The 27,436-nt window shown below is 34.6% G+C and overlaps 1 protein-coding gene across 7 annotated transcripts in view; it reads left to right on the plus strand.

The window, feature by feature from the left end:
- Positions 1 to 27,436, plus strand: part of LOC134529823 (KICSTOR complex protein SZT2-like) — a 186,302-nt gene that overhangs the window by 73,377 nt on the left and 85,489 nt on the right. For all 7 annotated transcript variants that reach the window (XM_063364304.1, XM_063364309.1, XM_063364308.1 and 4 more), the window contains exons 27-30: positions 18,305 to 18,517; positions 20,140 to 20,374; positions 22,074 to 22,149; positions 25,889 to 26,074. In XM_063364304.1, coding sequence (XP_063220374.1) covers positions 18,305 to 18,517; positions 20,140 to 20,374; positions 22,074 to 22,149; positions 25,889 to 26,074 — 710 coding nt within the window. The remainder of the gene's footprint in view (positions 1 to 18,304; positions 18,518 to 20,139; positions 20,375 to 22,073; positions 22,150 to 25,888; positions 26,075 to 27,436) is intronic.

Here is a 27,436-nt window from a genome sequence, read left to right on the forward strand (position 1 = left end):
ACCAGCTGACGATATATATACCTTGCTATTGGTGGCGGTAGATCAGTCTGTATGTGGCTTCTGTGGAGGAAGGATCTGTTTTTTTTTGCTCTTACCAGTTTCGAACCAAGGAGAGGAATCGAACTAATTAATCAGTATTCTAATAAGTAATTTTTTTAATGAATTTTTGAATTTTTCTCGAATCTCTAGCATTAAAATTATGGATTTTCAAGATGGCGACCGTAATGTAAAGTGCACCTTTGTTTTTTAAGATTTTTATTATTTAATTCGATTGATTAATTTTTTAATGATTTTTTAATTTTTTCCTGATTTTCTAACATAAAAATCACGGATATTCAAGTTGGTGACCATAACGATAATTGCAACAGTTACGTCTTAATACATGATGGTGGTTCTGTCTCGAACAGGTGGTGCTATTATTACTTCAAACCAAAAAAATTACAAGTCCAATTATGCATGTTATTTTTATATATACCTTATTTAATCTTCAGTCTGGTAAATGTCTTGATGGCCGTGCAGTTAAAGGCGTATGTTTTCCAGCCTAGATATCAGAGCTGCAATGGTTCGAATCACAGCGCTTCCAATGTATTTTGTTAAAAAATTTAAATTTAATATGTCGATAAGACCATAATAGCTATGGTAGGTAATGGAACATCGACCATATGTGATATATCAGAGCGACGCTGGTGCTCTCTATGAACAAACATCAGAAACAAAGTCAATGGTATCCAAGATGGTGGCCTCCAGAAGAACAAAAAAATAAAATAAAGAGCGACGCTGGCACTCTCTAGGAAAAAACAGCAGAAACAAAGTAAACGGTATCCATGATGGCGGCCTCCAGAATAACAAAAAAAATCAAGAGCTATGCTGGCGCTATCTAGGAACAAACAACAGTAACAAAGTCAACGGCATCCAAGATGGTGGCCTCCAGTGGAACAGAAAAATTTGATATGGCGGTCATGACGAAATTTTCATCATAATGAGTGGGGCGCTCGATTTAAATATGGCGGAACCAAGATGGCGAAATAAAAAACAGATTTAGGTCATTGAAACCGTAGTCGTCCATTCCTAGATGTCTAAAAATTGTAACGATCGTAAACGCTGAATTTTTTTACATAGAATGTAAAGTATTTCCCTAGTGTATAACATTATTTTTTTCAAACGTTTTCTTTTACTGTAAGTTCTCACATGCTCTGTGGTTTTCAAATAAAATAGTTTGACTCAAAGTTTTTTGTCCTTAAGTCATTTGTCCTAACTTGGTTTTTCATAATGTCGTTTGTCCTAAAATCATTTGTCCTAAAAGTCGTTTGTCCTAAAGTCGTTTGTCCTAAAGTCGTTTGTCCTAATGTCGTTTGTCCTAAAGTCGTTTGTCCTAATGTCGTTTGTCCTAAAGTCGTTTGTCCTAATGTCGTTTGTCCAAATGTCGTTTGTCCAAAATCGTTTATCCTAATGTCGTTTGTCCTAAAGTCGTTAGTCCTAATGTCGTTTGTCCTCTAGTCGTTTGTCCTAAAACTCAGAGTAAGGATTTATCGATACTGGAACCGTCGTTTGTCCTAAAAGTCGTTTGTCCTAAAGTTGTTTGTCCTAAAGTCGTTTGTCCTAATGTCGTTTGTCCTAAAGTCGTTTGTCCTAAAACTCAGAGTAAAAATATTTTGAAGCTGTTCCGTCGTTTGTCCTAAAATTTGTTTGTCCTAAAGTCGTTGGTCCTAAAGTCGTTGGTCCTAAAGTCGTTTGTCCTAACGTCATTTGTCCTAAAGTCGTTTGTCCTAATTTTTAGGACAAACAAAATTAGGATAAATGCTTTAGGACAAACGATTTTAGGACAAACGACGTGTACCCGTTGCTGTGGGCTAATTCACAGCACGAGACTTCGTCTCTCGGTGGTCGTGACGTCGCCACGTGGCAGGCAGGAGTGGTTGGACCACACACACGACTAACTTGTCACGTTCTCGGTACGCACACGAACACCGATCGCCGAACTCCGCGAGTCGCACACGACTGCTCGCGCCGAGGGGTGAAGGCCAACTGGCGCGTAGTGGCAGGTCCCGTTAGGGCTCGAGTCGATCTCGCTCTCCATGACAATCGACCTACACCCGTTCGAGACACTACCACCGACCACACACGCCGACCGGTGAGGCACCGAGGTGGCATAACGACCTGTGCGAGCCACGGGAGCACCTGGGACGACTTCAGTTTTATGAAAGTTAGTTTTTATTTTTTAGTGTGGTGTAAAGGTCTTGTAAAAGTCTTTATAGAGTGCCTTTGGCTTAGGAAAGTAATTCAAATTTTTTTTAAATTTAGTTAAAATGAAATAGTTTAAAATAACATTAAATTATACGAGGGACCAGAAGTGATTGTTTGGCATTTTCCCATGGAAATGTGGTCAAATTTCCTATTAAGTTACAACAATCCAGACCGCATCGGCTAGCTATGGACTAGATTGCACGTACATAAGGACACTTGAAGAAATTTTTGCTGGGCATTAGAAAAAATGTTTAGTTTCCAAAAAAAAAAATCTACTGGTAATGATTTATAATGTGAAGAAAAACCAAACTTGCTGAAACCAACAGCTTCATTTGCTCAAACAAATTTGCTTCTTGGACTTAATATTTACTCAGTGTTCAATAATTAAATCCCGATGTCGCTTACCAACTCGCGCTACATATCGCCGAGAGACCGTTGTCCTCTCAGCGTGACCACCAATCTTCAAAAAAAGGCTCCACTTGGAGCTATGCTGCTGCCAGAGGTCGAAATATTATAGTTTAAAGATGCCCTGCATAATGTTCAACAGCACGATCCAGGCCACGTACATCAAATTCTTCTCAACGAGATTCAAATGTTAAAATTGGCAAGCCACCACACGACATGTCCTGCTACTGCAAGTGCCTGAGCAACAACTAGCTGTGGCGACCTACGAATTCACCTCCTTCCCCACTGAAAAGAGTTTGATTCGTGGGCCAATCACAGAGCACCTTAACAATTACGACCAATGACACAACACTTTCTATTACTGAAAATGGACCATGATCCTTTGCAGTTCTTGTCCAAGGGACCCTGACGTGAATTCTTTTCCCACACACAAATCTATCTGTCTCACTCGTAACATGTATGTATCTGACAAAGGTATTGCACCAGCCTGCTTTCAGACAAAGAACCTTAGCAAATAATACAAAAGAACATTACCTGAACACCTATGAAACTTAAACTGGTAAGAGGTAAAAAAAACAACTTTAAACAGCTTTGTCAAAATAAATGAAGTATTATCAGAAATAATTAAAACACATTAACTAAAGTCAAGTACAATCATGAAACACATTGAAAACTTACAAAAACCTCTTAAAAGAATAAACAGCTGTTATTTTCATGATGTCAAGAAGTCTAACGAAGTACCATCGCTGATTGTAAAAACATAATAAATAACATAACTCTAATAAGTTGGGATGATAAGAGCCTGGATTGCTGAAATGTACATACATTTAAAGATTAAACATTAGCTAGAGCATTTTGAGCATTAAAAAATGTTATGTGGATTGTAGTTATTCAACAGTTTTATTTGTTCTATAACAGTGTTTTTAATACATAATTTTTCCCTAGCTTATTTAATTATTCACTTGGTATTTTTTATTTGTTTACTATAAAAATTTAGTATGATAAAAAAGTTAAACTGTCTCCAGCGCAAGCATTTGTTTAGTACATATTCTTTTGGTGATGCAGCTTTTCTCTTCAATAATCATTATTTATTCAAAATTGAGAAAACCAAGTATGTGATCAAAGATATTTCTCTTACGTGTGTGTTCTAAGACAGTCAGGAGTACTGTAGGGACCACGAAAGTAGCGAGCTGCATCCCGTAGTTCCGACAACAAACATTGCTCGGCACGGATCGGCAGAACGAAGCGGCGGCGGGGCAGCGCGCACGGAACTAGGCACGGCCCGGCTATATATTAGGCGTTATAAAAACATACAGCGCAGTAATGAAAGCGCAACATTGAAATGTGTATCTGTAAAAACGTAATGGCATTTTGTTACACTGAACACATATAGACACTTATAATTCTAACATGACGTGACTGTAAAAAAAAAATTGACCAAAGTTTCGAAACTCACCACAGTGAAGGCAGTGTTGGTTAGATCCGCAGCTCATGTAAGCCAAGAGTGGCAAAATTGCACCTCTTAGTTATGTGAAACGAGGCGATATGGAAACATTAAAATATTACCAGAGCTCTATAAGTCAAAGAATAAATACCAGTTCTTACAAAGGCTGAGCCAAACACGATGTAGCACTGTCAGTATCACTATTTTCATCACTGTTGTCTATTACACTGTTACTCGTTGATGAAAGGAATTCATCATCGTCACTGTCGTCATGTAAATTTATTAAGAACTGGTCCATTGCCATGTCTATGATGCAGTCCCTCTTCCAGTATTCGTCTTCTAATTTTTGAACATGATTGCAGTAGCCTACCCAGTCATCCTTTGTTACAGAGTTAACAGCATCCAGTGTGTGCGTCTGAAGTGCTTGCGCAGAGAACTCTCCCACGGTATTACATTCCCGAATGCACCTCTTTATCTTTGCCCACGCTAATTCAATAGCGTTGAACTCACACATGTATGGTGGGAGTCGAATGACATGATGTCCTGCATTTTTTAAAAGTTGATCAACTCGAAATATTTTCTCCTTTGGTTTGTGTTTTTCTACTAGTTCCATCAACATACATTTCAGCATTTTTTCATCACACTCTACACTTCTGCGTTTTAGCCATGTAATCATTTCGTTTTTTGTACTGTATTTCGAAGGAGGCTTATCCTCTTGTTTGGAGTGATATGGCGCATTGTCCATTACTATAGCAGAAGATGGCGGCAAGTTTGGTAGAACACGTTCGGACAGCCATTTTTCAAAATTAGCAGCATTCATTTCCCCGTGATAATCTCCGACTGTCGTACCTGACTTGTATATCAATAATCCCCCTGGGAGAAATCCACGTTGTGAACCAATATGAACCAATATTAGCCTCTTGGTTGCATTTCCTTTAGTTACTCCCGTTACGTCATTTTTGCGTTGCCAACATTTCTGGAATGTGAGATTAGTATCCACCCACGACTCATCAAGGTAAAAAACTTCCTTACCTTCAGACCTACACTGTCTAATTTGAGTGAGGTACTTGGAGCGCCACGTCACTATGTCAGCTCGTTCGATTAACAAACGCCGCCTGTCTTCGCACCGTTTCCAGACGAAGCCCATACTTCGCAATAATCTCTTGAGTGACGAAGGGCTCCACTGCCAACCTATCTTTTCCTTTAATACGGGAATCAATTTGCGTACTGTGGGGACAACTTTTTTAACCGCATAGAATTCCTGGATTGTGTCTCTTATGACACGTTTATCGAAGCTGTCGATCTCAATTTTGCGTTTATTTCGTGGCCTGCACATAAAAAAAAAATTATGCTGTAGCAATCTTAATAATAAAAAAACATATGCACGTCTGATGTATTTTGTAAAACTAACATAACCAATGATAAATACCCTTTGTTTAATATCACTAATGCACATTAAACATGTTTAAAATGCATGGCTTACCTCTTTTTCCCTGGTGTTGTATGCGGTTCATTTGGCATTGCAATTTGTTTCTTTCGAATACGCATCACTGTTGCTTTGCTTACATCTGTATAATTTGCAGCACGTTCCTTTGCTTTGTGAATAGGAATCGAAAGGCATTTTTCACGAGCTTCTTGATCACAAATTGATATTACTTTACTAATAATTTCTCTCTCTTTGCTGTGAATCACTTTATTACTTTTCCTACGCTTTACATTCGCCTCCATTACTCGTCGCACACTAACCTGTCAATATACTTCACACGGTTAGTAATGCAGGAAGGGAGACGGTATTTCCTATCGCATGACACTCCCTTCCCCTTTAACCCCTACTTCCCCTGCCGGCCTTGAACCACTCTTTCCCCTTCACCCCCGCGCTGACAGCTCGCAAGATTCCTGGCCCATACAGTATAAAAAGCTTCTTTTTTTTACTTGTTATATGTTTACAAGTAACTAAGTATTTAAATAATACAATGCATTATTTAGCATAATACAATGCATTATTTAGCAGAGGCAGACATTTGAAACTAGCACTAGGCCCCATTGTTTTTATTTGCAGAAATATAGTTATAATGTTTTGCAAATATTTTTTATAGAACACTATACACAAGAGGCGTGTCTTTAAAGTATTTGCATTGTAATAAGTCATATCAGCCCAAATAAAAATTATCTAACAGTAACAGTATAGGTTCCTTTACATGTGAACATTAGAGTAGGAGGATAGTTATGAGTTTCGAGGTTAGGTTCTCCACATTTATGAAGGATGATTCCAAGTTAATGAAGAAACTACTTGAATGTAGAAAATTTTATTGTTCACCAGTAACATTAGCAAAATACACAAATGAAAATATTTCAGATGAATCTTGAAACAAAAAAGGTTTATCGCCCAAAACAAGAAATGACTGTTCACTGAATCTGTTTGCGTTCGTAACAATATGGTCAGTGTTCTGCACAGCATTTACTTTAAGTTCTGTGGTGACCCGTCAAGCAAGACACAACATAACGGTTTACTCGCTGTGTGATGACTGAAGATACCAAAAGAACTACACCTAACTGCACCTCAAGATATGTGTTTCTAGAAAATCTGGATGGTTTCTGCACGTGACATTGTCTGGTCCATAACAGGTCCTGTTATTTTGTGTCTCACACAGAATTGGAATGAATAACCTCCCAGAATGCCAAAAATAGTTTTAAAAAATACAAAACTATTTTTAAGGCAAACACAAACATTACTTTTATAAAAAAATATTATTTATCTGTTTTTGTGGTTTGTTTTATGGAAAAAATATATTGGACCCCCACATATTTTCACTTAATAATTTACATTTACATTTTACTTAAAAAAAAAAGTTACTGGCTTCAGTAACCAGTATTTTATAACATGTCAAACAATGAACTGTTTTGAAGTTGCAGTTCCTGATCAAATAATTACTTCCTAAACACTCAACACTGATGCTGTTATGAAGAACCTTTGACAGTTTATGTATTTTGTTATTATAAAAAATTGTAGTTTTCAGTAGAAAAAGTTAAAAAATTGGATACATTAGGCCTAGAGCTGCAAATTACGTATATTTTTCATTTTATTATTTCTGGGTTTCAGATTTTAATGAATGTATCAAGAATGAAACAGCTGAAGAAATAAATAATCTCTACATACAATTAATTACTGTATCATCTCAAAATGAGACGTTCATTTTTGAGAAACGGTTAGAAATTGATTGTCGTGTGTATTAGTAATATTAAGTTTAACAAAGTTTAAATTGTTTTTCTTTCATATTTTATGTTAGTACAAGATTATTATATAATATAGTCAACTATTGGATGTAAATGACATTTTGTCTGTCATCAGTATTATTAGTGTTTACAAGTTTATTTCATGGATGTTATGTAATAAACACTAAAAATTCAAGTTGTGTCTGTGAAATACATAGTACTGTCTTTTGAATTTTAGTACGACTACTGATACATAAACTAAATTGACTTACATGCATTTATGTATTTTGAAATACTGTTTAAATATGTACGCAGTATACTTTGTATGTGTGAAGAATTCTTTGTCGTATTTTATAGATTTAGCATTTTAATCTATTATTATGGTAGTCATACATAAGTGAAGGTAGATTTACTTATGTATGACCACCATAATAATAGATTAAAATTCTAAAACGATAAAATACGACAAAGAATTCTTCACACATACCATGTATACTGCCTACATATTTAAACAGTATTTTCAAATACCTACCTTTACTGTGGTTCGTAAATTTTTTTATTTAATGTAAATATGATAAAAAAAATGTAAGATTTTGAAGTTGATATATTTTTAGATTTAGGTAAGTAAACCCTGTAGTACATTTTTTGGCAAAAGAAAAGTAAGACTGAAATTGAAAAAGACTGTAAGTGAGTTCCTAACTACCAGAAAAATATTCTTCCTGGGTTTTTCTAAATGACATTTTAAAATATTGTTGATGTTTATATTATAATATATTAAAAAAGTTATTTCAAAAATATGTTTTAAGATGTTGGTTGTTTGTAATATGCTAAAATGTTAAGTCAGTTATTGAACGTAAATGACATTTTGTCTGTCGTCAGTATTATTTGTGTGTACAAGTTTATTTCATGGATGTTATGTAATAAATACAAAAAATTTAATTTGATGTATCATCACCATCCAGTTTGAAAAAATGTTCCAAATTCAAGTTGTGCCTGTGATATACATAGTATTTTCTTTTGACTTTTAATAGGACTATGTATACATAAACTAAATTGACTTACATGCATTTATGTATTTTGAAATACTATTTAAATTTGTAGGCAGTATACAATGTATGTGTGAAGAATTATTTGTTGTATTGTATGGTTTTAGCATTTTAATCTATTATTATGGTAGTCATACATAAGTAAATCTACCTTTAGTGTGTTTCTTAATTTTTTTAATTTAATGTAAATATGAAAAAAAAATGGAAAATTTTGAAGTTGATATATTTTTATATTTAGTTAAGTAAATCTGTAGTCCATTTTTGGCAAAAGAAAAGTAAGACTGAAATTGAAAAAGACTGCAAGTGAGTTACTAACTACCAGAAAAGTATTCTTCCTAGGTTTTTTCTAAATGACATTTTAAATATTGTTAATTTTTATATTATAATATATTAAAATGTTATTCCAAAAATATTTTTAAAATTTTTGTTGTTAATATGCTAAAATTTTAAACAATGTAAAAATAATTATTTTTCTTGAGTAAAGATCTTTATTGAAAATGTATGTAATGTAATGATTCCTAGTGTGTATGGCTTTTTAAAAAGACTTCCTCTCGTGTGTTTTATTCTATGAAGATTCGATGACAAGTTTCGTTATACAACAAATATTAACTATATGTCTTTATGTTTAATGTAAACTAAGTTTTTTCCTTCAAATTTTTCTGTAAACCACCTGAAGTAATTGAAATAAACTTGGTGTAGGGTGTCCATAAATTATGAACCCCATTTAAAATTAAGCTATGTCAAACAAAGCAGTGTTTTGCAATGAAAGAGACACAGACACACAAGAGTTTACCAGGGTTCATTATCGAAGCCCTATTTATCATGTCAAGAACTTCCAGCCAAAAGGCTATATAGTATTATACGTGGTTCTGCACATCTTGAGTAATGGAAGGTTAAGAACATTGTCTTTCCAGAGTTTTGTGGTCTGGATGTCGTCTATCGTCAGTAAATTTATGCCGTCCTTTACGTAGCCCATAAAAGTAGTCTAGTGGTGTGACATCAGCGGATCGAAGAGGCCATCTCACCCAATGCAACTACCAGGGAACGTTCCGTTGAAGAACCTTCGCCCTTTCATGCTCTGGTGTGGCAGTGCGGCATCTTGTGGGAAGAGCCTGTGTGACGACAAGCAGTATGTCCTAGATTAACGGAAACTTGTTTAATAGGCATTTTTTTTATAACGAACACTATATATTTGTTGCCTTTAGCTTGGTTAACAAACGCCAAACTAGTTTACCGACGAACAGGCGAGGTTGGTACTACTTGAATAGCCTGTACATAACTCGTATCCAAGCAGTGCACTGCTTACACCCATGAAAATTTCTTGCATGCATAATGAATATCGAAGGATGACGCACTGTTTTCAAAGATTGTCTGTGTATCTTTTCTCCCCCGCTTATAAAAAAGGAGGGTAAGATGCGGCTCTTATATTTATGATTCGCTTTGCAAAGAAAACGACAACCTCTCACCCCTTCCACCAACATGTGCATCCTGTTTCTACCAGGGAATCTCTGCAGGTCATTCACAACTTGCCGGATTCACTCTCTGTGACATTTTATAGTCCTTTATGGGTTACTTGTTTCCCAGGGAATTTAATTTTTTGGGACTTGACAGTTTTGAGGCCTAAATATAGCAAACATATGAAGCCTTGGCTTATAAAATCCATGTTGTGTACTTATGTTTCTTTCAGGCTTCTGTTCACCATGCCATGGTGACACCTCAGAGCCTTTGATACCAGCATAGCAATATAATAGCCTTGCCTTTACTTTGTAACAACTGCATAAAGAGGATGACTGTGATCACTAACTCGTTACGCTAATGTGGCAATAGCCATAGCATGGCATGATTCAAATTATTGAACACTTGAGTCGGTACCCAGGTGGTTTGGCCCCGACTTTAACCTTGAAGGTCCCATTACTTTCAGTTTGTGTGGATAGTCGTGAAATATAAATATAACCTTATCAATTCATCTAAGTAAATTATTTATTTTTTTATTTTTTAAGGCTGAATAAAGTGCTTTGGTATTTTTTTTTTTTTTTAATTACTAAAAATCCCTGCAACCCAGTTATTAAAATATCCACTGTGAATCAAAGGAATGAAATAAGTTAAAGCAAATTTATCAATTGGCGTAACTGACATGTTTAAAGATTCCTCAAAATATACTTTTATTTGCCTGCTTATCACCGAAATTTTATGAATACTATAATCTCTTTCATTCTAACTTGGCTCAAAAATAAGATGATATTCACAAATCTTGGCTGCTCTCCATGCAAACCTAAGGCTTTGCAGACTCAGTAATTATATCATGGCTGGATGTAAGCTTTTGGACATAACGCCATTGCTAAGCACATGTATGTCTGTAGAAGAAAACTACAAAAAACACAAAAGACAAAAACACAAATTAAGCAAAAAATTGCTGTTGTCAACAGGATATAAACACCACATAGTATTCCATAACAGGAATATGGTCAACAAACAAAGAAAAACAAAGAAAAATGGACTAACAGAACGAAAAAAAAACCACAAATGATGACAGCACAAAAATATCAAACCCAAAAAAAAAAAACATTCAGCTCAACAGTTGAAACGAGACAAAAACACGACAAAACGAAAAGACGAAACAAACACAATAGTTTTCTGAAACAGAAAAAAGCGACATTTCGGGAACTGCTATCTGCTCCCGTCCTCAGGCAGAGACGCACATGGTACGAAAACACAAGTGCGACTGACTCAATTATATCATGGGTTGTGTGCATTGCTTTCGAAAAAACTGCTCTCCTGTTCCTGCATCCTGCCCGCCTGCCCGCCTGCCCGCCTGCCTGCTTGTCCGTCTGGTGTGAGCTCGGGTTGATTGCAGTGGACCTGGATTCAGCATAAGTACACAATCATATTGTCTACTCGTCTTATGGCTTCAGTCAGGGCCGTATTTATGCACAGGCTATCTAGGCTGTAGCCTATGGGCCTGCACCACAAATGGGGGCCCACACCACACCACACGAAAAAAAAAATTATACTGCGATGTGGATCTTCTTATATTCTTAAAATATGCGTCGACATAGTGTCCAGTTGTTTTGTGTGGATTAATTGTGCCGAACTAAACTCTTCTGTGGAAAGCTGATATATGAGTTGTGTCGGCATTTAGAAATTTTCGATTATTTTCATTCGTTTTGGTGTCACTTAATTCCTTAACCTCTAAATACTGTTTGGTTAAATTGTCTAGTTTAATAATAAACTAATTTTTTCAAAATAGAAAATTGATCAAAACTATGAGTTTTGTAGGTCAGTTAAAATATACTACCCACCCAGACCCAGGCAAGAGGCACTGGAAGGGGATACTCAATATACCCCCCCCCCCCCCTTCCTCTTAGAGAGGGCCCGCACCACAGACTCAGCCTAGGGGCCACAGGCAGTCAATCCGGCCCTGGCTTCAGTTGTAAACGCTTTGTTCATGTTTGCTGTTTGATTTACATTCTCTTGTAAAATATTTCCAAATTTAAACTGTCCACTAAATAAAATATAATTATATGCTTTTATTGCCCCATAAGAATAGTAAAAAAGTTACTTAAAAAATATTTAGGAACATATGAAAATAAACATTGGTACAGAAACATTACATGTATGGGTTGTATTGTGGAATGAATTCAGATAAAACAATTCATGTTATTTGAAAAAAAAATTTACGAAAAGAAACCTAATTTGTTTTTCGTGCATACATATTTATTTTTAAAATTTTTGTATACTTGTGTTTAAAATATGCTTAGTTTTCTTTACACAAATTAGCTTTTTATCTTGCAAATTATTAAATTTGAAGTAATTCTATTAACCTATTTTACATGGGGTTAGCCTTAATTAACACTAAGACTAGCTTATCATACACTGTTTAATGGGCCTGACTGATGTTTTTTACACTTTTTCACATTTTTTTAGTAAAATAAGTTTTTCTCCTGCATAAACGATTTATATATGGTTAGAAAGTTTGAAATTTTTTCTTGTTAGCTTTATATCACTATAAAATTTTTGAGTACTACCTTTTGTAAAACTTTTTATTGAAAAAGTATTGTTTTGAGTTTTGAAAGAAATTTTTTCTCATATACTAATGCAAGAGTATGAAAATAATAGCTTTCTTTCAGGTCACAATAAGTGAAAATAATCAACTAAACTACACACACACACACAACAAATAGAATAATAGTTATTACAAAATTATATTTACACAATTATTTACATTTGTATGGAAATAAAAAAAATAACACTGTCCTTCCCCACAATACTCACACCACTCTAACGTTCTCATTTCATGTGTTGTTCTGAATATATATTTTATGTCTCAAGAAAGTATGTTCCTTTCCAATTATACATCTTTTATACCATAATAAAGTACGTAAGTTTGACATGTCATTTAGGTATTACTCCTTTGTGAAACTAGTTACTGCTTGTGTTTGCCGTTTTTCAAATTTGACACAAATATTCCACATACACACCAAAGACAACATTACGGAGACAAACTTGTTATTACTATAATATGGAAAAAAATATAAAATATAATACCTATTATATATAACAAACAATATCTGTATTTTTACAAAACGTGAATCATTCATGTAAAATTCACACGTGTGTGGTAATCTATAAAACACTGAGGATAGCACAGTCCAACTCCACAGTCCTCACACCAGAACCTGGATTCCCTCCTTTTTCTTTTGCCAGTCTCCTTCAAACCCCGATCAGAGCAAACTTTACAGTATCGGGTTGCATTGGCTTTGTTTGCAGTAGCAGGGACATATGTAGCAAAATGGCGAGCAACAGTTCTGTCAACATTCAGAGATGGTGGTTTTGGGCGTGGTTCAGTCAATCCTCCTCCCATTTCAGCTAACTTCAGCGCAACTGCTTTGACGAAGCTCTTCAAACTTTTCTTTGTGTGTGTCCTTTCCTTGAAAATTATGTAGCCATTGATGACAGCCATGGTAAACATGTGGAAAAAGAGTTTTTTCCACCATTTTATAGTCTTGCGTTGGAATGGGTAGTAACTATATAATTGGTCAGCCCTGTCTACACCAACTTTGTTCAAGTTGTAATCAATGATAATGTCTGGTTTGACTACTTGTATTGGTCCACCTCTAGCTCTCACTTGTACCGAAGACGACGATGCTGCATGCTTCGTTGACATCGAATAGACATCTCTTGCCGACTTCCATTTGCAGGCACACAAGTGTGCCTTTTGTCGGTATAGAGTTTCACCTTTTTTCAGTTTTTTTGTTTTGAAAACAGATGGAAGTCCTCTTCTGTTTTTCATCACTGTACCGACTCCCAGTGTTTTTTTACCCCACAAAAAATTCAAATGTGATGGACTCGTGTAGAAACGGTCCATGAAGATGCAGTGCCACTTGCCAAAATAATTTTTACACAGCCTTTCAAATATAGCCTGTATACTATTGTCCTTGTTACCAAGAGCTCCTGTGTAAATCTCACAATTGAGAATGTAACCTGTAGCAGCATCACACAATATAAACCATCTGATGCCATACTTGTTTGGCTTATTCTTCATGTAGATCCGAAACCCCACCCGACCTCGAAACGGACAAATCCCTTCATCTACAGTAAGATGAGCATAGGGTTTGAAACTCCGTGTGCATTTGTCTATAAAAAAAATCAAAAAAAGGTCGAACTTTATAAATGGGATTGTGACCTTCTTCACCGTGCTTGACATTGTAATAATTGTTGTTCAGATGCAGCATGTAAAGAATTCCCTTGAATCTATCACGAGAGAGCAGTTTTCTCGAAAATCGTGTTGCAAGAAATGCATCTGTTGTCCAATAATCATTTATGTCTGGCAGTTTCGAAAAACACATGTGTAACACAATTGCAAAGAACTTATATATGTCGCACAATTTCACTGTCAACCATCTGTGCCACATTGATTTTTTTTTCAATTTTCCTTGGCGTTTCATTTTAGCAATCCGAGAAGCTGCGTACCGGTTAGTTTCGTTCCTAATATTTTTTATCACGCCAGTTTCAAAAAAAATAGAAAAACACTCAAATTCAGTACAGTTGTTATCCAGGGGTATGGCAACGGAAGAAGACGACTGAAAAATCTTTTGGTCTGGTTTCTGAGATTCAGATTCTGACCACTCACTGTCATCAGTTTTTGAAGTAGATGGTGCATTTTTTAGACGTTTTCGTGAACGCTGCTCTTGTATTTCATCTGAAATGCAAGAAAAGCATTTACTAATATCGGAAAATTATAAATAATATGCTGACATGTTGAAATGAAGATTTACGAACGTGCAACATCGGCCTAGGTTGATTTGCGTGTAATTTCAACCATACTTCAATACAGTACCACTATTGAATGAAAAGAGAAAAGAAAGTTTTACGAAACGTAATAAAGGCATAGGCTGTATGTAATATATACAACTCTATATAATTTTCAAACTAATTTCAGTATAGTATCTACCTTTGTTGAATGAAAATAAAACTATGAATGCGAGTATCAAATACATTTCAATACAGTGCCATTTTTGAAATTTCTCGAATAGCAGTAAATAAAAAGTTTCGGAAATGTTTATCTGAAGTAATATTATATATGACTATAATGCAAGCACTAGCGAGTTGGAGCTGTAATAAGAACGACAGAATATGCAGGGATAGTAAAAGCAATTATTTTTACGCTGGCTGAAAAGATAAATACCTGTGTCGCTGCTGGATTCATTTTCTCTTGGTATATATGATGCGTCGGCATCGCTGTTATCTATATCTGAACCAGAATCATCAACAAATGTATCTACAGTATCCCGTGGAACATCCATATCATATTTCAGCGAAAGAAATACGTTTACTTATCACATGCCACAAAACAAATACGGCACTGCACAATCTAATGTTGAACGAAAGACTAGCAGTCAGCAACTGATGCATCGATGTACAAGAAAATCGATATAAGCCTCCTGAGTCAACAAATCTGTAAACTAGAGCCACAAACAGACTCGTAAAGAACTAAAATAAGACCCAGAATAGTCGGCACTCGTGCAAGATGCGAGAGAACATATTTAAAAAAACAGAAATATGGTGCTCGTATAGTATACGAGTGCCGACTGACAGTTTGAAGTACTCTGCTCGTATCACGTACGAGTGTCGTCTTGAAAGTGTTAATCTTATAACTTTTATTCATCTGAATTACTTCCTTTGTTTACATTTCTTTAAATTCCTATTATTCACACCGCATAAAAATAAGGCTCACCTTGATTTAAACTTTTCTTCTGCCTGCTATTAGCATATTTTTTTTCTTATGCAATAATGGTCACCCTTTGCCAATGCAGAAAACGAAACTTTTTTTTGTTATCTTGCATAAAAATTTTTTGTATGATCAATATTATGCCTTGAAATAGGTGTTTTCAATTTTCTGTGGACATTTATCTTCAATATGCTCAAAAGATGGGTTTGTAACAACTTTCATTATGTACTGCATTCACATTTATTTCCTGCAGATATGTTTATGATTGAGTGCAGGTCTACAAAGGTAGAAATTTTATAAAATCCTTTTAGTGTAAATTTTATTATTTTATTCAGAAATATATTGATATATGTATGTATCATATTCATAAAACTCACTTCTAACTTTTAAAAAATTATGTGTTTTAATATGTCATTCCAAAAAAAGATGTGTGATGGCTTTTAACTAAAAGAAATAAAATTTAAGGTTTCCCTCTTTTAATACTTTCCCCTTTTACACTCTCATTTTTTTTTATTGTCTGTAGAAGAATGTAAAATAGATTTATTCATTTTTATGGTTTATATATAAGTCAAAGTCACCCAAACATGAAGCTATAATAATATCACTCTGCATTTATAATGTGTTACCAACCTAGTTGTAGTATACAGATAGTTGTTACTTTAATGTTATAATATGATCCTGAAAATTCATATACAAGTGGAAATGTATGCTTTCATGTAGTGAGTGGGTTTTTACTTTGTAAGACTAGAAAATTTTACATAATCTGTTATTACTATGATAGAAGTGTTATATATTATATATAACACTTCTATCATAGTAATAAAACTCTAAACTGACCTGAAATATTGATTTTTAGATAACAGTCCTCAAACAAAACAGAAAAATTGCTTTGTACAGACCATTCTATTGCTGGAAACCAGAAGTTTCTTCTAGATTTGAACACAACATATAAATACTTTCACACACCTCTGACTTAACAGCTTTTGTCAAAAAAAATGTAATGAAAGTTAACCTAAAGTTTTTTTTTTCTTTCAATGGGAATCTTAAGTATAACCTGCCCTTTTCAAAAGCTCTATGAACTTTTTACCTTCTTTTTTTCATTTCATTATATTCTGCCAAGATGTTCAAGAACTTTTTTATAGTTGAGTGAAAACTTTTTTTTTTCAATTTGTTGAATATTGGTACCAGACAATTAGCCTTCAGATTGCCTTTGTGGCCGGTGCGGCTACTTAGGCTTATTTATAATTTAAATTTTAAATTCTTGGTAAATTTCGGAAGGGCTTCACCTTAGTGTTGCTACAAACAAAGAGATATACATAAGTCTTGATAGAGTTTGACTCTATTACATGACATGGTTACATTGAAGTTCCCAGAATAGTCCACTCTTACCTTTACTAATGGTCTGAACTGCTGGACTATCCTTTTGGTGTTTAATGATTTCTTGCACACTTTCCTTTAATCACAATCTAGCACCGAGGGTATATTAACTGCTTCTACCATGTCAACTAAGTTCTCATCCAGGTCATTTTGCCTACATCCTGCTGCAGAGTGATTCAATTCACGGCACTTGTGACACACTTTTCCGAATGCTGGGCATTCCCTTCTTTTATGTATTCTTTCGCAACTGCTGCACTGAAAGGTGTCCTTACTAACACCATTGTCCCTTGTGCTTCTCTCAGCTCTGTTTGAAATTACTTCTGAATGTTTACTTTACCCAAGTCTCTTTTATCCACCATCTGCTTTCTCAGTGTGTGGCCAGCCTTGTAGGTGTGACATGCATTACCAGTGGGGGCTCTCTGACTGGTGTTTCACACCATAAAGTTACATTTTAAACGATCACAAAAATATGTAAATCAAAATTGTAACTCCGGAGAACGACTGTACTAAACGTAAAGCAAAAAAAAAGAAGCAGCAGAGTAAATGATGAAGTGTCGTGGAAGCATGGATTTGGCTGAAAGAGGTAAAAGTTATCAAAAGGCAAAACTAAAATTATACTAAATCAGCCATTATTGGTATGCCATGAAAAGATTTTGCACAAAAAAATTTGTAATAACTATTGAAGATTTTTCGAATTACTTGTCTGTCACCCAAAATCTAAAATTTCCTGACGAAGTGGACCTTATACAGCTCGTACTCAAGGGTGAAGGCTGAGGTCATAAAAATGGGTTATCGGCAACAACAAAGTGATGTACCTTTCTGCAACACAGCATTATGCTGTGGCAGAGGGGAGGCTGGCATTAGAGAGCCTTCCTCGAACTATAGGGTTCCAAGTTGATCAATGAATGGTGTCAGCTTGGCCAAGCCACATGAAACTGGTTGGGCTTTGTTTATTAGAACTTTCTCCCTGTTGAATGCAGACTTCACGCAAAGGGACAGGGACACTTCTATTTCATCTGTTACATAGATAATGATAAACATGTGCTTTAGTCAACGGTCCACATCTCTCCAACAATTGTGGTAACTTTGTTACAACTTTAGATAATGGCTTCCTGGTACAAGTTACTTGAACAGTTTATTACGGCTTACTTCTGCATTATCTCAAGCTAACTAGGAAACAACAAATAATAACAGATAATGCTTGATACATTAAGTTTCATACAAAATCCTTAATTAACGATTATTTTTGATATTTCATAGGTTAAAAATCTAGTTGGTAAAATGTTGTGGACGTTGATCAAATGTGTTATATTATAATTTCACATCTGATATTTTATAATGTTTCAGAATTCCTAACTCAGGCCTTGCAGTGGGATGGAAACTTCACAGACAAGAGCGTGAATCCTGTGTTTTCTGGCGTACACTCGGAGAGCAACTCCGAAGTAGCGGAGGGCTGCTCCTCCAAGGAGGTTTTCCCGCTGTTCCTGCATCTCACTTGCTCTGTGCACTACAAGGACAGTGTTCATAGCTGCTCAGTCAACTTGCTGCCTACTTGCTTGAGTACGTGCATGACACTTACATTTATACTTTGATGCAATATGAACCTTCTACACAGTATAAGCCCTGGATGAAATGGTCTAAAGGAACATAAGAAATTCAAGTGTAATGCAAGACAAATTATTATAAAATAATATTCATGAGAGGTTGGTGGTGATGTATTCTCTTAGAATTATTTCGGTCTTTCCAGGAAAGCTGTTTATTTGGGAAATAGCAACGGTGTACACAGAGATACTGTTAAGGGAATGTAATTACAAGTACAAGGAAAAATTTGTGGAGGGTTAGCAGGATGGAATATTGTTAGTATTTTTAATTGGTTAACCCTGTGTGAATGAAATATTGTTCTATATTTATTAGAAAAATCTATGTACTCACAAAATTGCTGACAATGAGACAGGCTGATGGCTTTTGTTTGTGTTTGGGTTTATGTGTGCATTTAGGTTTGTGTTTTTGTTTATTTTTGTATATGTGCTTTGACATTAAACAAAAAAAACTTTGGCTGCAGATTCATCACATAAAAAAAGTTGAAATCTATATTTAACATATGGTCTAAAGTGTTTCCCAAGACTGGTATATGACTTTGAAGTTACAGCTAAACCGGTTGTTTTTTTGAAAATATAAAACTATTTATGATGAAACGCCAAGCGTCTGAGTAATGTCTAATTGAATAAAGTCAAACAACCACTTTAAAGTGTGTTGCTGAAGTAAAATTACTTATGGGAAATAATTAGGGGTAAACACCCTTATTTCTCATAAATGTTTGTGATGCAGATGAATATGTGGTCTTTAAAGGCTGATTATTAATCTACATGTGAAAAGTAATGAAAATAGATTGCCTCGTTGCATTACCCTGTACTCTACTGTTTTCGAGAAAAACTTACATAAAATTTAGAACGAAATACATTGATCCCCGGCAGGTACCTAACATTCGACACTCATCAGTTTCAAAATGCACAAAATCAGGTTTTTTACTAATTTTATTTGATGAACTAGCAGACAAAGTTTGTCAATCCAATTTAGACTCATCCTGTATATTCACTCACACTCAGATATATTCTTTGACTTTTTGACTATCTGTATCTACTTCTCCACCCCTTCTTTGGCAGCGACATGGAAAACCTATATTTGAACTGAAAAATGGGGATTGTGGGTACAGATTTGTTATCAGTTACTTAAGACCATCAAATCTCTACGACAAAAGTCGGGGCTGATTTCTGAGGGGTCATGCAGGTTCATGTTTTTTTTATTTGTTAGTTGTGACCATTTTTCAGCTCTTTTTAAAGTGTTACTTGCTAGCAACTCATGACACTAAAAAATTGGTCTAATTATTTTGATACAGTCTCTGGGTGTGATTTTTACAGAATATGCGTGTAAATTGCTAAATCATTCAGAAAAATGGTTTACCAATATATTATTTTTTTTTGCATTCAGATTAATTCCACTGTGTGTGTCAATTTTTAAATTCATTTCAGGTAGTGATAAAAATTATTTGAACTACGTAGCGCTCAAAATTGCAAGTACCTAATTAATTTAGTATATAATTTTTGATATCTATTAATCTGACTTTGAAATAAAATGATTGTTCATATCTTGTACTAACGAGATTTTATGTGACAATTTTCCAGGTGAATTGCTGCCTGCTTTGGAGCCATCTTCCAACGAGATCAATCTAAAAAAATTGAATATCACATTGGATATTGTTTGTCTTACATTGCCTCCTGATGTGGATGCAGTTGTTGAAGCTTCGACGCACAAAGGCTTACGCTCGACTTCATTTTGCAGCACATCGTCTGCTCAGTATGATGATGATTTAGCAGACTTGTGTGAAAAAAATGAACACGTTGCTACGTTAGAAAAAGTGTAAGCAAGTGTTTCTGTGTTACTCTCTTTTAGAGTTAGTGGAGGTACCATGTGACCTTGAACTAGATAGGTTAATTGTAACGACCAGCACTTCTTCACTAAGATCATATTTGCATTTGTGACTGCACAGCAATGTCCGTTTGCTCATGAACAATAGCTATAAGTTTTTAATCATTCTCTGACAAAAGTGTTTTTAAAATGCCTCTTCATTGCACCAGAACACGAAAGGTTTGTGTCCTTTCTGGGTTTTTTTTTATAGATAATGCATATGTTTCGTACATGAAGATTTGAAAATATTTATGATCAAAATATTTAAAATTATTTTAAGACGAAAATATTATTTATTGGCATACTTTTCCTTTGTCCGTAAGAAGAATGGGAACAGTCTATCTAATTTTCCTTTGGTTTAGTTTGTGCCACTTTTAATTAATTTTATGGCATAGTTAGTATTTTGTTAAATGCCGTTATCTTTTACTAAGCCGAGTTTTTAAAAGGAAATTAATATTGTTTAAAACTGTTTATGTTTGTATATGTGCTTTGACATTAAACCAAAAAAACTTTGGCTGCAGATTCATCACATAAAAAAAGTTGTTTCAGTTTGTTGGTATACCATTTCGTTGGAAGAATAACACATGTCACCTAGAACATAAACCAAACTTTTTAGCGGTGGATGGTGACTACCTAGTGACAATCCAAGGACGTAATTTATTGGACTGCCGGCCTTTGGAGGAGAATATGTGTTTTGTGCGTAGATTTTCCGGAGACACCATGGGAAGTGCGTTGTGTCCCAAAGCTTTGTTTCAGGGGGTTACGATCGAAAGACTTGCAGAACTTTGTACTTTTCAATGCCGTTCTTTACTTCAAGTGTTTCGGCCTAAAGAGTTTAACCCGGTTGCCTTTCAATCATTAGCCAGGTTCCCGTAGCTCCTTTCAGTGTCCGCCGGTGTTGTTCTTGCACATCTGGTGTCCTGTCTGGTCACCGCCTCCACCAGATTTTAACCTTAAGCTTCGTTTCCAGAACACGGCAAGTTTCTCCCCCCGCAACCCACACCTGAATTTTTCCCGCAACCTCATTAGTAGAGACATGCAAAATTCACGGATTCATTTCGCGATAGGCTAGCATCAAAACAACTGTACCTTCGTACCGCTTCTGCGATTGGCCCACATTTTATCCAGGGAACTGTGAGCCAATGGGAAACACTAAACCAAGGAAGTGCCGAATTACGGACAGCCTAGTTGAGATGTCTCGCGCGTCAGTAGCCAATGAACAGGTGTCATTTCCGCGAGTATTTAAAGGACTGTGGAGTCTATCCTAGAGGTAAATGAATCTGCGAATTTTGCAGGTCTCTACTCATTAGCATTGCATAAACGCACTTTTGCGCCTGTGTGTGTACTCGGCATATTTCCAGCTATGCCCAACACCTGAGTATCTTTGTCATTATTATTTTCCATTGTGCATATGATACTACAAATTTATTTGTACATGCAACCAATTTTAACTTATCTAAACTTTCTTTAAACTTATATTTAGATTACTTATTTAAATTTCCATTAAACATATATAAATTTTTTCATTATGATAAAACATATTTTCATTTTCTCTAGTGATTAGTTTGGAAATTACTTTCAGTTTAACTTTTTTAAAATACTTTTTTTTCTTCTTTTTTTAACAAACTGTATTTCTTTACACATGTTTCAGGCCTCCAGCTAATGCAGATAAGTTGCACTATCTGCCACCTCTCCAACACAAAGCTGTTACTGTCTGTGTAGAGGAGGTACTGTTCCATATTTTTTCTTATTAAATATTGCTACCTACATAAAAAAAATTGTTGGGAATGCTAACTACAAGTTAAAAGAGGATTTCAAATTTCTTTAATTTTACCTCTTACTACGGTTTGTTTTTACATATATTCTAGTAAAATTTCCTGTTTGAATTAATTAAATATACAAAAATGTTTTTTTATTTTTTTTTTTCTGCCAACTTTTATGATCTTTGATTATATGGTACATGAATGAAAGCCAAGGCACTGAATTTTAATGCTGGTAAAATAATTGTCCCTGGCCCTGGTTAATGTTGAAACGTGGTGATGTTATTACTGTAGTTGCAAGTCAATTGCCGTAGTAAATCATAAGGTGTGAACGTATGTTTTTTTTTTCTAAATGTAAGTATTCTTAAAGTACAGAATATGTTGACTGTGGTTTTTTTTTATTGCTTTAAGATTGAAGTAACATATTTAGAAAACATATTTTTCTCATTGTAAAAATAGTACAAAAAAATTTCATTAATTTTACCAACGACAAAAGAGAATTTAGTAGCTTATTATTATTCTTTCATATGCAAATTATTGTTCTTTGTAATGTTAATTGTTTATAGAGAAAGGGCAATATGTTTTTTACTAATCAGTTTATTTAGGCGATAGAATTAAATATTTTATATTTGTTTTTCAGGAGATTAATATTGTATAGTAGTTTGAAACCCTGTTTTGGAAGATAATGTTAGTAAAATTGATATGTTTTGAATGTAATGTAAGAAACCATTTTGATGCCAAGGTAGGCTAGCATGTAAGAATATTATTTCAGTACTATCTGATGGCAGTTATCAGTGAAGTAGTATTCTTACACGAGTATTTTTATTTTTCTGAGGTCCTTCTCAGAAGTTTTTTAAAAAAAAAAAAAATTTCAGTTTTCTCTGGCTGGGTGCAAAAGAAATACTTCAAATTTTTTTCTAATAGAGATAATGAAATACATTTCTATGTAGTCCTGCAAAAGGAAGATGGCTAGGATAGCCTGAAATGTTTAATTCCAAGCTGAGGATCATCATAATTAGGTACATATATTCATTGAAAGTATTGAACAATGAACTGTACTACCAGCTACTATTCAGATAAAGTACTCTTCGCAATGAATAGTAGGAATACTCAATTTTATGTTAAATTAAGTCATTTTTAGACAAACCCCATACAGATTTTGAAATTAGCTTTACCTTTATTTATATTTAAGTTACATTGAGAATAATCTGGAAATGTATGTAATTTTAAATTATGATTTTTATTGAAATATTATATATTTGAATATTTTCCTTAAGTGACATTTTAATTGGAAAAAATTTGTAAATCCGTAGATGATGATGATTGAACTTCTGTGTCCGTAGCGCCGAATGAAGTCTGCTGTTTCCAAGAGCTTCATCAACCTTTCCAAACTAGTTTTGTTCCAATCAGCCTTGGGATTTTTTGAACAAAATTAATAAATTTATGATTCCAATCAAAAATATGTGTGAAAAAAATGTTTTCCCCACCATTTTATTGATATTCTTTAAAAGGGATAGTAATTTATCTCAATGAGCCAATTCCAGTTTTCTTTATATTGTATTCAAGTACAATATCAGGTCAGGTTGTATAAGAAAAACTGCTATTCTTTTTACTGCTTTTTGCAAAATCTTTATCTGTAATATAAAATAAAATCATTCCTGGTAAGATATGTACAAAACTGTTATGTATTTAAGTGTGGGTAAAACAAGTTTCAAGCACATTCGGTAGGTTTTTAATAATTGCATGCAAACCTGATGTGTCAGAATATTCAGACGATAGTTCGTACAAAGAATCAGAACTTCAGTTGTCAGCTTTTGAACCAAAAGAAGTATAACATTTTTACCTGTTCATAAAATTAGTCACTCTTGTGTGATCTTTTCGCCATTTCACCACAGCAAAAACCCCGTAATTCTCCTGGAGTGATGCAGCACACCCGAAGCCACTTAAAACGTAAGACAGTAGCATCTAGCGGCAGCCGTTAGAACTACAACAACTACGGAAAAAGTTTGTGACAGTCCAAGCTTGTTATTTGCTCGAGCAAGCACATATCAGTCCATGAAAACATCCACTCAAGTTAGGCTTGAGTCCCATTCATTGTATTCAAATACTATCTTCGAGCTTAGCTCGAGCATGGACCCAAATGTGTCATGGAATTTTAACATTATATAATTTAAATCTGTACACCAATCCCTCACTTAGCATGATTAATGTGTTCCTAAAAATGTTTGTGTTATTCGAAATCGCATATTCGGAAGCAGTGGTCTCCATAAATAGCAATGCTAATTTACTTAATGTGTTCCTAAATGTGTAGGGAAATATTATTTACATAATCTAAATGCGTAGAATAATGCTCAATGATAAATATGTCACACCATTTATCTTTATAAGCTTACCTTCGAATACTTTGTATGAAAAATACGACATTGCGTAATGGTACTTATCGTCAGTCGGCTGGTTGGCTTGCCCGCCCGGGCGTGACCTTCAATTCATGTAGCATACCTTTCCACAAACTTTCCAAACCATCCTTTACTGGCAGTGAAACTGATATTTCTGTCCATTTATTTACATTTTAATTTTTCAAAAATTAAAGTGCTCATTCACGTATCACCGCTCAGTTCCCACAATTCCTGTCAGTCTGTGATTTTTTTTTTCATTGCACCATTTATTTAAAAACCTTTTCCATGTGAATCAACTGTTCATTTCTGTTCTGGTTTCTAATATCAAATATATTCCCGCTAGTACAACCAACAGCATCAGACTTATATAAACGTTTGATAAGAGTTCATATTTCATACGATTGTGGGCACAGTTGACTTGCTTAAAACGAAAGTGCAACCAACATAAGTTTGGCCTTCGTAAGATTCTGCATGCCGTAATACTTCTAGTTTTGTCTCAAATACTTGAACACGATGCATTACGCTCTCACTTGGAAGCCATGATTCCAATATGATTCCAACTGCTTACATTTCATAGCCCCAACTGAACTTACCATAGCTGATATTTGTACAACAGCCGATAGTGTAGTCAGACCTGTGCGCGCATCTCTTCCTCCTGTATGCCACGGAACATCTGTTGTTTACCGAGTTGAAGCAGACTTCGTGGCGTTATACCCGACTTTTTTTTTCCTGTGGCAGTTTCGTGCTAACTGAATTTTATGTGCTATTCAAGACTAGGGCATTAAAATTGACATTGCACTCAATTAATTTGCACAATTTGAAGACGAGCTAAGTGAGGGATTGGTTTATAACCAAGTAAAAAAAAGTATTAAAAATCAAGTAATAAAACCAAATAAATGGGGCCTATGTTAAATTTGGGAAATGTTATGTAGGTTATTTTTATAGCAAGGTTCACAGTATCTTTAATTATTAAAAGAGGCTGTTCAGCTGATTGTTATGAGCTGTCTTTGTTTATAATTTTGAAGATACAATTTTTTTTTTAATATTGACTAATTTTAATGGAGAGTATGCAGGTATTGAATTTTACCTGTTAGGATATTCTGTAAGAAGAGTGATTTAATTAACATTCATTGTGTTTAAAATTCAGAATTTAAAAAAAATATTTGTGAAAAGTTTTTTATTTAGTCACATTAAAAACTTGTTACTGTTTTTTAACCAAGCAAAAAGTTGTTATTTTAACTGTGAAAACATCTATCTGAAGTTTTCTAAGAGGTTTATTTAATATTTGGATGATGGTTTCTGTGTATCAGACTGAGTGGCTAATGAGAGACGAGATAGCTGCGTTCTTGCTGGATGTGGTTCCACTACAAGAGGAAATGCTGAAGTTCGTAGCAGACCACGTGTCTGCTTCACCCTACCGCCCCAGCTGCTTGCTGGAGAAAGTCCCTCTACAGTTCGTGTTTGATCCAAACCAGTGCATCGAGAAGTTCATCCAGGTGAATGTAACTGAGTCTCACCCAAACCTTGGCTTTTTGGTTCCTTTTCTGATCAAACTTCTTAAGACTGCATGCTCAAGTTTTTTTTTGTCTGTGAATCGTGAAAGAATAATCTGTGTTGCTTTAATAGTTTTAATTTAAAATGAAATAGAAGCAGAAAGTACGAGTATTAAAAAAACTGTTTGCAAGTCAGTCCAGTGGTTGCTTGTTTTGTACCCTATTGAACAAGCCAAAGGACTCGGTCCTTGTAACAACGGCGAGGTCACTCATTGCTTCGGGCTAGTACCTATGTCAATGGTCACTGAATTCTAAATAAAAGTTCTGAAAGATGAAAAAGGTTAATTATAAGAGGTAGCGCTCAGATCACTGCCGCAAAATTCTCTCTTCACCCCGTTAATATATTGTGAATGAGCCACTGCCCGACATGCGACCTACAGACGCTGACTGACACGACCATCCTCTGTCCTGGAGGAACAAAAGGCACTTGTACTACTTAAGTCCCTATACTAAATGAACTCTAGCGTTGATCAAATTTATCACTTATCATGGTACTAATCTTGATTCTATCCTTTCTCTCTATTTATCAGTAACCAGGTACAAATTAGAGTATTGTTCAGTTATCTGGATTCAACTAACTCCTCTGATAGTTTAAAAATAGAATCTATTCAAAACAAATTGTTCAAAATCATTAATCATAAAAAATCTTTTCCCTCCCTGATCTATCTAATCTTTCTGATTGCAGAGCGTATCTAGATGCTATTCTATAGCTCAAAACTTAATTGTAAGTATATAGTGAATAATATAGGACTAAGAGTTCCACAATTTATTAGTCGATTAACTTCTACTTTATGCACAACTTACCTGAGGAATGATTTAATCTTTAGATTAATTTCTATGTTTAATAATCTTGATATACTTGATATACTGTATAAAAAAATAAAAAAATAATATATATAATTTAGTTATTTAGATTAATTAACTTAGTCCAATAGATATCCAACTCTAAAACTCTGTTGTTTAATATTGTAGTATTAGTTCTGCTGGTTTATGTTCTGATTATTTTTGTTCTCACAATTTTGTGGTTTTGTGTTCTGTCCTGTCCTACTAACAGTGTCTAGTCTGTGTTATGTGTTAATTTTTATGTATTATTTTTATCCTTTTGCTGTCTGTTTATACATCTTAATCCTATGTTTTTTAGTTGTTTTTTTTAATCTGTTATTTCTTTTTTTTATGTGTATTTGTATTTTACTTTTTATATCTGTGTGTATTTTATTTGTTGTGCCCACCTTTAAAGTCTCTAGACTGATGGTGGGTATGGTACAAAATTTTAATTAATAAAAAATATAATAAAGTTTTCTAAAC

This window comes from Bacillus rossius, chromosome 2, assembly GCF_032445375.1.
Source record: "Bacillus rossius redtenbacheri isolate Brsri chromosome 2, Brsri_v3, whole genome shotgun sequence".
Lineage (NCBI taxonomy): Eukaryota > Metazoa > Arthropoda > Insecta > Phasmatodea > Bacillidae > Bacillus > Bacillus rossius.